Source organism: Anolis carolinensis, unplaced genomic scaffold (genome assembly GCF_035594765.1).
Source record: "Anolis carolinensis isolate JA03-04 unplaced genomic scaffold, rAnoCar3.1.pri scaffold_10, whole genome shotgun sequence".
NCBI classification, from domain to species: domain Eukaryota; kingdom Metazoa; phylum Chordata; class Lepidosauria; order Squamata; family Dactyloidae; genus Anolis; species Anolis carolinensis.
This window is the reverse complement of record NW_026943821.1, coordinates 20138974-20153260: the sequence shown is the minus strand read 5'-3', so window position 1 is coordinate 20153260 and position 14287 is coordinate 20138974. Positions and strand designations below refer to the sequence as shown.

At 42.2% G+C, this 14287-nt stretch overlaps 1 protein-coding gene across 4 annotated transcripts in view; it reads left to right on the top strand.

The window, feature by feature from the left end:
* The window catches only part of nhsl3 (NHS like 3), an 85525-nt gene that overhangs the window by 56317 nt on the left and 14921 nt on the right, over positions 1-14287 (top strand). The window contains exon 1 of one of the 4 annotated variants that reach the window (XM_062962582.1): positions 1676-1899. The exons of the other annotated variants lie outside the window; for them this stretch is intronic. Coding sequence (XP_062818652.1) covers positions 1842-1899 — 58 coding nt within the window. The 5' untranslated portion in view covers positions 1676-1841. Of the gene's footprint in view, positions 1-1675; positions 1900-14287 lie in introns of those variants that run through there. 4 annotated transcript variants of the gene reach the window in all.

Here is a 14287-nt window from a genome sequence, read left to right as displayed (position 1 = left end):
CCAAGCCCAGGTCACAAACAATATAAAAACATAACAATAAAAAATCAATCAACAATAAAACAAGTCATTGATGTTACATTCATAATATACAAAGGATTATACTACAACAGAAGTGTATAACTTGAACACAACTTAGGTAAAGGTAAAGGTTTTCCCCTGACGTTAGGTCCAGTCGTGATCGACTCTGGGGGTTGGTGCTCATCTCCACTTCTAAGCCGAAGAGCCGGCGTTGTCCATAGACACCTCCAAGGTCATGTGGCTGGCATGATTGCATGGAGCGCCGTTACCTTCCCACCGGAGCGGTACCTATTGATCTACTCACATTGGCATGTTTTCGAACTGCTAGGTTGGCAGGAGCTGGGGCTAACAGCGGGCGCTCATTCCTCTCCCGGGATTTGAACCTGGGACCTTTCTGTCTGCAAGTTCAGCAGCTCAGCGCTTTAACACACTGAGCGGTGGCTCCCATATAATAATATAATCTATATATATAAAAGGGTAATGAAATTTCGGCCTAGGACAAAACAACAAAACTACACATCCCAGAAACACTAAACTTGGCAGCACAACCCCTCATCCATGCCTCTACGTTAATACAATAAAAAGAAAAGATAAATAAAGTCCTAATTAGAGGGAGAGGAATAATTGTTTTTATCCAATTGCTGCCAGTTAGAAGGCTAAGCTCCACCCACTTGGTCTGCTGTCAGTTAGAAGGCTAAGCTCCACCACTTGATCTCCTAGCAACCCACTCAGCCCAGGGCCACTTCAATCAGGCCTCTTCCACACTGCCTATAAAATAAGATGATCTGATTTCAACTGGATTATATGGCAGTGTAGACTCAAGATGAGCACCAACCCCCAGAGTCAGACACGACTGGACTTAATGTCAGGGGAAAACCTTGACCCTTTACCTTAACTACCACCAATTCCTCAATACTTTATTTCCCATACCACCATACTTCGCCACAGCAACGCGTGGCCGGGCACAGCTAGTATAATACAATATAATATAATATCTATATATATAAAAGAGTGATGGCATCACGGCGACCCACAAAACAAAAAAACTACAGGCCCCCCAGCCTCGAAATTTGACAACACAATCCATCATCCACGCTTCTAGGTTGATACAACAAAAAGAAAAGAAAAATAAAGTCCTAATTAGAGAGAGAGGTATAATTGCTTTTATCCAATTGCTGCCAGTTAGAAGGCTAAGCTCCTCCAACTTGGTCTCCTAGCAACCCAATAAAAAATAATAAAAAACACTAAAAAATTGATACAATAAAATACTATAATAACAGAAAATAACTAAAAATAATACAAGAAAATAATAAAATATAATAAATAAAAATATAACTTACAATAAAATTAATAAAAAATGCAGATAATGTCAAATAAAAATTACACAACAATTTTTAACCAATACCACCACCACTTTGCCACAGCAACGCGTGGCCGGGCACAGCTAGTAATACATATAATATAGTACAAGGTAAGTTGAACACAACTTACCTTGTACTATATTATATACCATACGTTTCCTTTTTTGCTGTGTATTATAGACATCTGTGCGTATAGCGGCATTATTGATGACCCCAACCTTTTGCTGCCTGAGGCCAGGGCCTGGGGGCGGGGCTTGATCTGACAGCTCCCCTCTCCTCCCCCCTCCCTTTCCCCCCTCCCTTCCTGGAAAAGAGAGAAAGAGGCTGAAGGAGAAAAGGGCGAAGCAGCAGCGCAGCCAAGGACAGACTGGGAGCAGAGAAGGAGGGAAGAAAGGAGGAGAAGGAGAAGAAGGAGAAGATCCCTTTTCCCTTCCTCCTCTTCCTCCTCCTCCTCTGGCCAGGATGGTAGTCTTCTTGGGTCGCAACCTGCCTTCCTTGCTGGCTCTCTTCAAGAAGAAAGGTGAGACCCCCCCCCCTTCCCTCCTTCCAAGGAATCCCATTGGATTCCTGCCTATATGTCCATCTTTCCCTTTGCTTGGGGCTAATGGCAAGGGTGGGCTTCCTTGAGAGTCAATAGTGCAATGGGAGGATGGGGTTGTTTTTGCAAAGCACAAGGAATTTGCCCGATGCGGAGAATGGCCCAGTGACTCCTATCCATCCTATGAATAATGTTTGGGAGCATCATGCGCATGTTCTTCGGTTCCTTGTCTTCTGGGAGAAACATCCCAAAAGGAGAGATGTTTGTCTCTCTACCTGCTGTCTGTCTTTCTTGTTTTTATTTATTTATTTATTTATTATTTAAACTTATATGCTGCCACTCCCCTAGGGCTGTGTTTATCCATCTATCACCCTCTATCCATCAATCATCTATCATCTGTGTATTTGTTTACCTATCTATCATCTAGTTATTTATCTATATCTATGTATCTTTCATCCTCTATCAATAATCTGTTATTTGTGTATCAATATCCCTATCTATCATCTAGTTATCTTATTTATATCTATGTATCTTTCATCCCCTATCAATCTATTATTTGTGTATCAATATCCCTATCTATATCTAGTTATCTTATTTATATCTATGTTATCTTTCATCCTCTATCAATTATCTATTATTTGTTTGTCAATATCCCTATCTATCATCTAGTTATCTTATTTATATCTATGTATCTTTCATCCCCTATCAATCTATTATTTGTGTATCAATATCCCTATCTATATCTAGTTATCTTATTTATATCTATGTTATCTTTCATCCTCTATCAATTATCTATTATTTGTGTGTCAATATCCCTATCTATCATCTAGTTATCTTATTTATATCTATGTATCTTTCATCCCCTATCAATCTATTATTTGTGTATCAATATCCCTATCTATATCTAGTTATCTTATTTATATCTATGTTATCTTTCATCCTCTATCAATTATCTATTATTTGTGTATCAATATCCCTATCTATCATCTAGTTATCTTATTTATATCTATGTTATCTTTCATCCTCTATCAATTATCTATTATTTGTGTATCAATATCCCTATCTATCATCTAGTTATCTTATTTATATCTATGTATCTTTCATCCTCTATCAATTATCTATTATTTGTGTATCAATATCCCTATCTATCATCTAGTTATCTTATTTATATCTATGTATCTTTCATCCTCTATCAATTATCTATTATTTGTGTATCAATATCCCTATCTATCATCTAGTTATCTTATTTATATCTATGTTATCTTTCACTCTGTCAATCTATTATTTGTGTCTATGTACCTATCTATCATCCATATCTATGTATCTTTCGTCCTCTATCAATCATCTATTATTTGTGTATCAATATCCCTATCTATCATCTAGTTATCTTATTTATATCTACTAGCTGTGCCCGGCCACGCGTTGCTGTGGCGAAGTATGGTGGTCTGGGAAATAAAGTATTGAGGAATTGGTGGTAGCTAAGGTAAAGGGTAAACGTTTTCCCCTGACTCTGGGGGTTGGTGCTCATCTCCATTTCTAAGCCAAAGAGCCGGCGTTGTCCGTAGACTCCTCCAAGGTCATGTGGGATGACTACATGGAGCGGCGTTACCTTCCCGCCGGAGCAGTACCTATTGATGCACTCACATTTGCATGTTTTCGAACTTCTGGGTTGGCAGAAGCTGGGGCTAACAGTGGGGGCTCTCTCCGCTCCCCCAATTCAAACCTGTGGCCTTTCGGTCCAGAAGTTCAGCAGCTCAGCGCTTTAACACGCTGCGCCATCAGGGGATATTATTTCCTAAAGGTTGTGAATATACAATATTTCTGATTGGTTTTTTTTGTTTGTTGGAGGCAAGTATGAATGCTGCAATTAGGAAAAATGATTAGGATGTAATGGCCTTGCAGCTTTAAAGCCTGGCTGTTTCCTCCCTGAGTGAATTTTTTGTTGGGAGGTGTTAGCTGGCCCTGATTGTTTCCTGTCTGGAATTCCCTTGTTTTCAGAGTGGTGTTGTTTGCGATATTTTATGTGCTTGTACTGTCTGTGGCCCTGAGAAAACAGAGGATTTTCCAGACTTTGATGATGGGAATACTTTGTTGGGAGATGTTAGCTGGCCCTGATTGTTTCCTGTCTGGAATTCCCTTGTTTTCAGAGTGGTGTTGTTTGCGATATTTTATGTGCTTCTACTGTCTGTGGCCCTGAGAAAACAGGATTTGCCAGACTTTGATGATGGGAATACTTTGTTGGGAGGTGTTAGCTGGCCCCGATTGTTTCCTGTGTGGAATTCCCCTGTTTATTTACTGTCCTGGTTTTAGAGATTATATTGTTCTGCATTATTCTATCCCAGTAATTATTTCATATTAAAGAAGAATCTCACTTATCCAACATTCACTTATATAATGTTCTGGATTATCCAACGCAGTCTGCCTTTTCATAATCAATGTTTTTGTAGTCAGTGTTTTAAATTCATTGTGATATGTTAGTGGTAAATTTGTAAATACAGTACAGTAGAGTCTCACTTATCCAACATAAACGGGCCGGCAGAACGTTGGATAAGCGAATATGTTGGATCATTCGGTTATGTTTCAAAGGGGCTGGGGAGACGAAATCAACTTTTACTGTATCTGCACTGTAGAATTAATGCAGTTTGAACTCCCTGAACTGCCTTGTCTCAAGGCTATGGGACCCCGGGAGCTGTAGTTCATACTCTTTGGCAGTTTGGAAGTCGAAGGAATCCTAGAATATTAGAGTTGGAAGAGACCACATGGGCCATCGAGTCCAACCCCCTGCCATGCAGGAAAAGCACAATCAAAGCACCCCCAACAGATGGCCATCCAGCCTCTGTTTAAAGGCCACCAAGGAAGGAGCTTCCGCCACAGAGAGTAAATAATAACAACAACAACAACAACTCAGGACCTCAAGATTGAACTTCAAAGACTCTGGCAGAAACCAGTACAGGTGGTCTCGGTGGTGATTGGCACATTGGGTGCCGTCCCAAAAGATCTCAGCCGGCATTTGGAAATAATAGACGTTGACAAAATTACGATCTGTCAGCTGCAAAAGGCCACCCTACTGGGATCTGCACACATCATCCGAAAATACATCACACAGTCCTAAACACTTGGGAAGTGTTCAACTTGTGGTTTTGTGATACAAAATCCAGCATATCTGTCTTGTTTGTTGTGTCAGACTATGTTGTTGTGTCAATAATAATAATAATAATAATAATGCGGTTGTTGTATGTTTTCCGGACTATATGGCCATGTTCCATGTTTGGCCCACATCTATGGCAGGCATTCTCAGAGGTTGTGAGGTTTGTTGGAAACTAGGAAAGTGGGGTTTATATATATATCTGTGGAATGACCAGGGTGGGAGAAAGAACTCTTGTTGGTTAGAGGCAAGTGTGAATGTTGCCATTGGCCAACTTGATTAGCATTGAATAGCCTTGCAGCTTCAAAGTCTGGCTTCTTTCTGCCTGGGGGAAGCCCAATATGACTCTAAATAGTCTCTGGTTGTGCCAGGTGGGGTAACGGGGAGGTCAATAATAATAATAATAATAATAATAATAATAATAATAATAATAATAATTCTTATTATTATTATTTTATTTTTATATCCCGTCACTATAGGGTCCCTTATTCCAATTGCTGACCGCTGTTTTAGCCGCTTTGAGTCTCCATGTGGAGAGAAAAAGCGGGGTATAAATAAACGGTGCTCCATGCAGTCATGCCAATGGCCACATGACCTTGGAGGTGTCTACGGACAACGCCGGCTCTTCGGCTTAGAAATGGAGATGAGCACCAACCCCCAGAGTCAGACATGACTGGACTTAATGTCAGGGGAAAACCTTTACCTTTACCTAAATAAACATAATAGTAACAACAGCAACAACACTATATAACAAAATTTGAAAAATCTTCTGTTCCTGGCTTGTTTAATTGTGTGGTCTTTACTTTGAAAGTAGCTGTTCTACTCCAGAAATTTTGTTTTTGTGGCTGCCACAAAATAGGTTGAATTGGTTGAGACTCTATGAGATACTCATTAAACAAAAAAACTATAGCAAAATGTCCCACACAAACAAAGTTTTTGCAGCTTCATGAACCTTTTCCATGTTTTTATGATAGAACCAATTAGGAAATGACATTGATAACCCGGGAACAGAAATTGTGTTACGTGGCATGTAACCGGTCCTGTTTTGGTCTCCAAAAATGAGGGGCATGGAACGCCTTGGGCAACCTTGGCAGAGCAGAGAAAGGAAGGAAACAAGAAGGGGAGGAAGCGAGTGAGTGTGGAAGGTTTGGGTGGGAAGAGACAAAAGGAGCGATGGGTGGGAAGGAAAGCAAGCTGAGTATCCATCGATTGCGGAGAACCACAATGGAAGGGGAAGAGAGCAGAGCCTCTGCTGACTCAGCCCTTCGGGGCACAAGGTGACCTTGCTTCTAATGGGACAATTGCAAACGCCTCCTTCTCCAATTCAAAGCGGAGCTCAAGGGCCACATTTGGCCACCGTCTGCAGACTGAGGGCCTCAAAATTGGGAGCTGCAGAGGCCTCCTCAAAACAAATGGGGGAACTTCCAAGTCAGGAGTAGTGGGTCTTATTATTATTATTATTATTATTATTATTATTATTATTATTATTATTATTATTATTTTATTATGACACAGCAAACAAGATAGAGATGCTGGATTTCATATCACAAAATCACAAGTCGGACACTTCCCAAGTGTCTAGGACTGTGTGATATATTTTTGGATGATGCGTGCAGATCCCAGTAGGGTGGCCTTTTGCAGTTGGCAGATCGTAATTTTGTCAATGGTCTATGGTTTCCAAATGCCAGCTGAGATCTTTTGGCACGGCACCCAGTGTGCCCATCACCACCGGGACCGGGACCACCTGCACTGGTTTCTGCCAGAGTCTCTGAAGTTCAATCTTGAGGTCCTGATAGCGGCTGAGTTTTTCCTGTTGTTTTTCGTCAATGCGACTGTCACCTGGGATGGCGACATCAATGATCCAAATCTCCCCCCCCCCCCCACAACTGTGATGTCTGGTTTGTTGTGTTCCAGAACTTTGTCAGTCTGGATTTGGAAGTCCCACAGTATCTTTGCGTGTTCATTTTCCAATACTTTTGCAGTTTTGTGATCCCACCAGTTCTTTGCTGCTGGAAGGTGGTACTTGAGGCATAAGTTCCAATGAGTCATTTAGGCCACATAGTTGTGCCTCTGTTTGTAGTCTGTCTGTGCGATTTTCTTACAGCAGCTGAGGATATGATCAATGGTTTATTATTATTATTGTTGTTGTTGTTGTTGTTGTTGTTGTTGTGTTGTCAAAGGCTTTCATGGCTGGGATCACAGGGTTGTTGTATGTTTTCCGGGCTAGATGGCCATGTTCCAGAAGTATTCCCTCCTGACGTTTTGCCCACATCTATGGCAGGCATCCTCAGAGGTTGTGAGGTATGGAGAAACTAAGCAAGGAAGGTTTATATATCCGTGGAAGTTCCTGGGCAGGCGGAAGAACTCTTGTGTGTTGGAGGCTAGTGTGAACTCCAAAATCAGAACAGCAAATAAGGAGCAGCACTCAGAAGAATTCCAGACAGGAATCAATCAGGGGCAGCTAACGACTCTGGAGCCTCCGGTGGCCTAGGGGATAAAAGCCTCGTGACTTGAAGGTTGGTTTGCTGACTCGAAGGCTGCCAGGTTCAAATCCCTCCCGGGGAGAGCGCGGATGGGCTCCCTCTTTCAGCTCCAGCTCCATGCGGGGACATGAGAGAAGCCTCCCACAAGGATGGTAAAACATCAAAACATCTAGGCGTCCTCTGGGTAATGTCCTTGTAGGCGGCCAATTCTCTCACTCCGGAAGCAACTCTGGTTGCTCCTGACACGAGAAAAAAAAAAAAAGAGCTAACGACTCTGAACAAAGGATTCCCCCAGGCCAGGATGTGAAGTTGGGAAGGCCATTTAATGCTAACAATGGTGATTAATTACAACATTCACACTGGCCTCCAATAGACAAGAGTTCATCCCTCCATCTAGGAACTTCCACAGATATATATAAACCCCACTTTCCTAGTTTCCAACAGAACTCACAACCTCTGAGGATGCCTGCCATAGATGTGGGCCAAACGTCAGGAGAGAATACTTCTGGAACATGGCCATTTAGTCCGGAAAACATACAAGACTTTGGGGTCTTCATGGGCCATAGTTTGGGGTCTTCATGGGCCATAGCTTGGAGTCTTCATGGGCCATAATTTCGGGTCTTCATGGGCCATAGTTTGGAGTCTTCATGGACCATAGTTTCGGGTCTTCATGGGCCATAGTTTGGGATCTTCATGAGCCATAGTTTGGGATCTTCATGGGCCATAGTTTGGGGTCTTCATGGGCCATAGCTTGGGGTCTTCATGGGCCATAGTTTGGGATCTTCCTGGGCCATAGCTTGGGGTCTTCATGGGCCATAGCTTGGGGTCTTCATGGGCCATAGTTTGGGGTCTTCATGGGCCATAGTTTGGGGTCTTCATGGGCTATAGTTTGGGATCTTCATGGGCCATAGTTTGGGATCTTCATGGGCCATAGTTTGGGGTCTTCATGGGCCATAGTTTGGGGTCTTCATGGGCCATAGTTTGGGGTCTTCATGGGCCATAGTTTGGGGTCTTCATGGGCCATAGCTTGGGGTCTTCATGGGCCATAGTTTGGGGTCTTCATGGGCCATAGTTTGGGGTCTTCATGGGCCATAGTTTGGGGTCTTCATGGGCTATAGTTTGGGATCTTCATGGGCCATAGTTTGGGATCTTCATGGGCCATAGTTTGGGATCTTCATGGGCCATAGTTTGGGGTCTTCATGGGCCATAGCTTGGGGTCTTCATGGGCCATAGCTTGGGGTCTTCATGGGCCATAGCTTGGGGTCTTCATGGGCCATAGCTTGGGGTCTTCATGGGCCATAGCTTGGGGTCTTCATGGGCCATAGCTTGGGGTCTTCATGGGCCATAGCTTGGGGTCTTCATGGGCCATAGTTTGGGATCTTCATGGGCCATAGTTTGGGATCTTCATGGGCCATAGTTTGGGGTCTTCATGGGCCATAGCTTGGGGTCTTCATGGGCCATAGCTTGGGGTCTTCATGGGCCATAGCTTGGGGTCTTCATGGGCCATAGCTTGGGGTCTTCATGGGCCATAGCTTGGGGTCTTCATGGGCTATAGTTTGGGGTCTTCATGGGCCATACTTTGGGGTTCCCTTGGGCCACGCTTTGCCCATCCTGTGATGTAAAAAAAGAGAAAATACATCTGGTCTGGATGTGCATTGGTTTGCCCTCCTCCAAATATATACTATCTCTGTTCTCTCTTTCTAAAAAGTGCTTGCAGTTGCCCTCCTGTTGTGTAACTCATTCTGGTGCCAGCGACAGCCGACGACACATATTCAGTGTATAGTTTCTGGAAAGGTCTGCTCTGCCTCCAGCAATGATGAGGCAGGGACTCTTTCCTGGGGGTTTGGGAACAAACATTTCTGCTTCCAAATTGGAGCTCTGGGCTGAGGAATGTTAAGTGCCCTTAATTGCTAACTTTTGTGTTTCGGAAAGGAGCCTCTCAGCCGGGGCCCAAAGGGCAAGGCCCAGATCAGGTGGGCTCTGGGGATCCCCATAAGGCTTTAATTCTATTCCCTGCAGGGTCCCTGGATGGGACTTCTTCACCGTCTATACCTTTTGGAGGATCAGAGGGTCTGCTTCCCAATGCACTGAACCAGTTGGTTCGACAGCCCGATTTGACAGAAGGCAGTCCTCTGTGTTTCCATCAGTGGCAAAATATTTGAGCAAAACACATCCTGCTTGCAAGTGGCAGATACAGTATATACTCGAGAATAAGCCTAGTTTTTCAGCCCTTTTTTTAAGACTGAAAAAGCCCCCTCGGCTTATACTCGGGTGAGGGTCCTGGTTGGCTTATATTTGGGTCAGCTTATACACGAGAATATATGGTACATTTATTATTTTTCTCTATTATTATTGGTATTAGTACATTTATTATTTTTCTCTATTATTGTTGCTACTATTATTCATTTATTTATTAGCTACATTTATATGCCGCCCTTCTCACCCCGAAGGGGACTCAGAGCGGCTTACAAATTAAATTTACATTCAGTATTATATTAGCATAGTACAATACTGGTAATAAATTACTATATTGCACTGTATCAATATATTGTAATATTATTAGTAATATTACATGTAAAATATAATATATAATTAATATTATATTGTATTATTAGTATTCTATCGTATTACAATTAATTTTACTCTGTTTTTATTATTATTAATACATTTATTATTTCACTCAGATCTTATTGTTATTGCATTTATTATTTTACTCTATTTATTATTACTTGTATTATTTTCCTGAATTTGTTATTATTATTATTACATGTATTATTTTACTCTGTTATTATTATTAAAAGGCAACATAAGCACATTTACATTGAAGAAGATGAGAATCATGATTTGATCAGAGTTGGACAGTTTTATCTTAAATTTGAGCTTTATGTAAATATTCAAAAACATTTAACCTACTGATGCCTCAATTAATGTAATTTTATTGGTATCTGTTTTTATTTCTGAAATTTACCACCCTCGGCTTATATTGAAGTCAATGTTTTCCCAGTTTTTTTGTGGTAAAATTAGGTGCCTCAGCTTATATTCGGGTCGGCTTATACTCGAGTATATACGATATGTACATGCATTTGAGTCTTACTCTAGTTTCCCATCTCTTCCCCATGAAAATTCACCTCTTTTCCTTTCCTTTCTTCCTTCTTCCCTTCCTCCTTTCATTTCTTTATTCCTTTTCCCTTTCTCCCTTTCTCTCTTTCTTTCCTTGCCAACTTCATTTCCTTCTGGGTTGCTCTGAGGTTTCTGGACTGTATGACCATGTTCCAGAAGCATTCTCTCCTGACGTATCGCCCACATCTATGGCAGGCATCCTCAGAGGTTGTGAGGTCTGTTGGAAACTAGGCAAGTGGGGTTGTTTATATATCTGGAATATCCAGGGGAGGAGAAAGAACACTTGTCTGTTCGAGGCCTCCTTGATTAGTACTGAAGAGCCTTGCAGCTTCAAGGCCTGGTTGATTCCTGCCTGGGGGAGGGGGAAATCCTTTGTTGGGAGGTGTTAGCTTGCGCTGATTATTTCCTGTCTGGAATTCCTCAGTTTTTTGAGTGTTGCTCTTTATTTACTGTCCTGATTTTAGAGTTGTTTAAATCCTGATAGCCAGGTTTTGTTCATTTTCATGGTTTCCTCCTTTCTGTTGAAATTGTCCACATGCCTGTGGATTTCAGTGGCTTCTCTGTAGCCTGACATGGTGGTTGTGAGAGCGGTCCAGCATTTCTGTCTTCTCAAATAATATCCTGTGTCCAGGTTGGTTCATCCAAGTGGTCTGCTATGGTTGACTTCTCTGGATGGAGTTAGTCTGCAGTGCCTTTCATGTTCCTTGACTCCTGTTTGAGCAATGCTGCATTTGTTTTAACTTTGTCTTAATAATGGTTTGATTTTAATCGTATGTTTTAATTTTTCATTTGTGCGTTTTCGGTATTTGATGGTTTTGTATGTATACTCTTTTGCATTTGTAAGCCGCCCTGAGTCCCTGCGGGGAGATAGAGGCGGGGTACAAGAATAAAATTATTATTATTATTATTATTTGGCTCCCTTGCCTTCTTCCTTTTCTCTTTCTCTTCTCCCTTCTTTCCTTTCCTTTTCTTTCTTTTCTTCTTTTCCCTTTGGCCCAGCTCTGTGTTTTTAGCCCTGTTTTTAACCATTTTATGCCGTGCGCTTACTTTTATAACTGTTTATTGATGTTATGTTTTTATTGATGCGACATTGTTTTATTGCCGAACTTGTTTTATTGTTTCATTGCTGTTATATTGTTGTCGGGCATGGCCCCATGTAAGCCACTCCAAGTCCCTCCGGGGAGATGGGGCGGGATATAAAAATAAAGTTATTATTATTATTATTATTATTATTATTATTATTATTATTATTATTATTATTCTCCTTCCCTTCTTCCTCTTTTCCTTCCGTCCCTCCCTTTTCTTGCTTGCTTCCTTCCTTTCTTCTGCTTTCCTTTTCTCTCTTTCTGCCTTGTATCTTTGTCCCTCCCTCCCTTTATCTCTTTCCATTTCCTCGCCCATTCCCATCCATTCTGTGCATGGCGCATCATGTGCCGGGCGCTGGCCCTTTAAGCCTGGCTGGTTCTGGGCCTGCCAGTGTGCAAGGTGCACAGATATTTCTGGTATCAGTCATGTGATGCCTCCCTGGGGCTCTTTCGCTTGTTCACTGCCATTGGTTTGAAGGCACAGCCGGGGAGGGGCTGCGTCCGGCTGGACTGAGAAGAGGCAGCAGGAATGGTGTCGGGTGGCCTTTGCTGGCAGCAGCAGCATCGAGATAGAAAGGGATCCAGTTGCAGGACCTGGTGGCTCTCCTGCAACGGAGACGCCACCCTTTCTGGATTCATTATTTCATTCCTCTCCTTCATCCTCCTTCTACCACAGTCAGGGCTCTGGAGGCAGTTCAGTGTCAGGACATTATTTATTTATCACACATAATAAATGTTGTTATGCACCTTCAAGGGCTTCCGTTGGCGCAGCGTGTTAAAGCGCTGAGCTGCTGAACTTGCGGACCGAAAGGTCGCAGGTTTGAATCCGGGGAGCGGAATGAGCGCCCGCTGTTAGCCCCAGCTTCTGCCAACTTAGCAGTTCGAAAACATGCCAATGTGAGTAGATCAATAGGTACCCCACTGGCGGGAAGGTAATGGCGCTCCATGCAATCATGCCGGCCACATGACCTAGGAGGTGTCTATGGACAACGCCGGCTCTTCGGCTTAGAAATGGAGATGAGCACCAACCCCCAGAGTCGGGCATAACTGGACTTAACATCAGGGGAAACCTTTACCTTTATCTAATAATAATGCATGGAGCGCTATTACTTTCTCGCCTGAGCAGTACCTATTGATCTACTCACATTTGCATGTTTTTGAACTGCTGGGTTTGCAGAAGCTGGGGCTAATAGGGGGCACTCACTCCACTCCCCGGATTCGAACCTGTGACCTTTCGGCCTGCAAGTTCAGCAGCTCAGTGCTTTAACATGCTGTGCCACCGTGGGCTCCTATTATTATTATTATTATTATTATTATTGACACAACGACGTTGTATGACACAGCAAACAAGATAGATATGCTGGATTTTGTTTCACAAAATCACAAGTCGAACACTTCCCAAGTGTCTAGGACTGTGTGATGTATTTTCGGATGATGCGTGCAGATCCCAAGTAGGGTGGCCTTTTGCAGTTGGCAGATCGTAATTTTGTCAATGTCTATTGTTTCCAAATGCTGGCTGAGATCTTTTGGCACGACACCCAGTGTGCCCATCACCACTGGGACCACCTGCACTGGTTTCTGCCAGAGTCTTTGAAGTTCAATCTTGAGGTCCTGATAGCGGCTGAGTTTTTCCTGTTGTTTTTCTTCAATGCGACTGTCACCTGGGATGGCAACATCAATGATCCAATGATTATTATTATTATTATTATTATTACCCTATATTGTTTTTCCATGTCCTTTGCGATTCCTTTTGGGTCAGCCGATCTCAATAGGCTTCTTCCGACATGAAGGATCCTAGTACAGTAGAGTCTCACTTATCCAACATAAACGGGCTGGCAGAATGTTGGATAAGTGAATATGTTGGATAATAAGGAGAGATTAAGGAGAAGCCTATTAAACATCAAATTAGGTTATGATTTTACAAATTAAGCACCAAAACATCAAGTTATACAACAAATTTGACAGAAAAAGTAGTTCAATATGCAGTAATGCTACGTAGTAATTACTGTATTTACTAATTTAGCACCAAAATATCATGATATATTGAAAACATTGACTATCAAATTGCGTTGGATAATCCAGAACGTTGGATAAGCGAATGTTGGATAAGTGAGACTCTACTGTATTCAAATCACTCTCGGCCAATTGACAAGGTTGTCGTTTTACAAGGCCTTCTCTGCCAAAGACTGCTGGTGTCTCTCCAAACTACAGCTGCCAGAATTTCATAGCTCCCTGACTTATCTCTAGGAAGATATACTTTGTCCTTGGATTATAGCCTAATTGCTTTTTGTTTGTTTCAAGATTTGATTGTATTTTAATTTTTTATCCTTTTTTTTGCTTCCATTTTTCTACAAAGATGCCTTACCATTATCTAAACAGGGGTGGGCATTTAGCCCAAAGCATTTTGAAAAAATCCCATAGAGCCAAAGAAGCAGCAACTAACTCACTGTGTTTGCTCCGAACATTGCAACACCCGAGATGTGCAAATCCACTTACACTTGGGATGAAACGTGCATTGTACAAATCGAATCATGAGC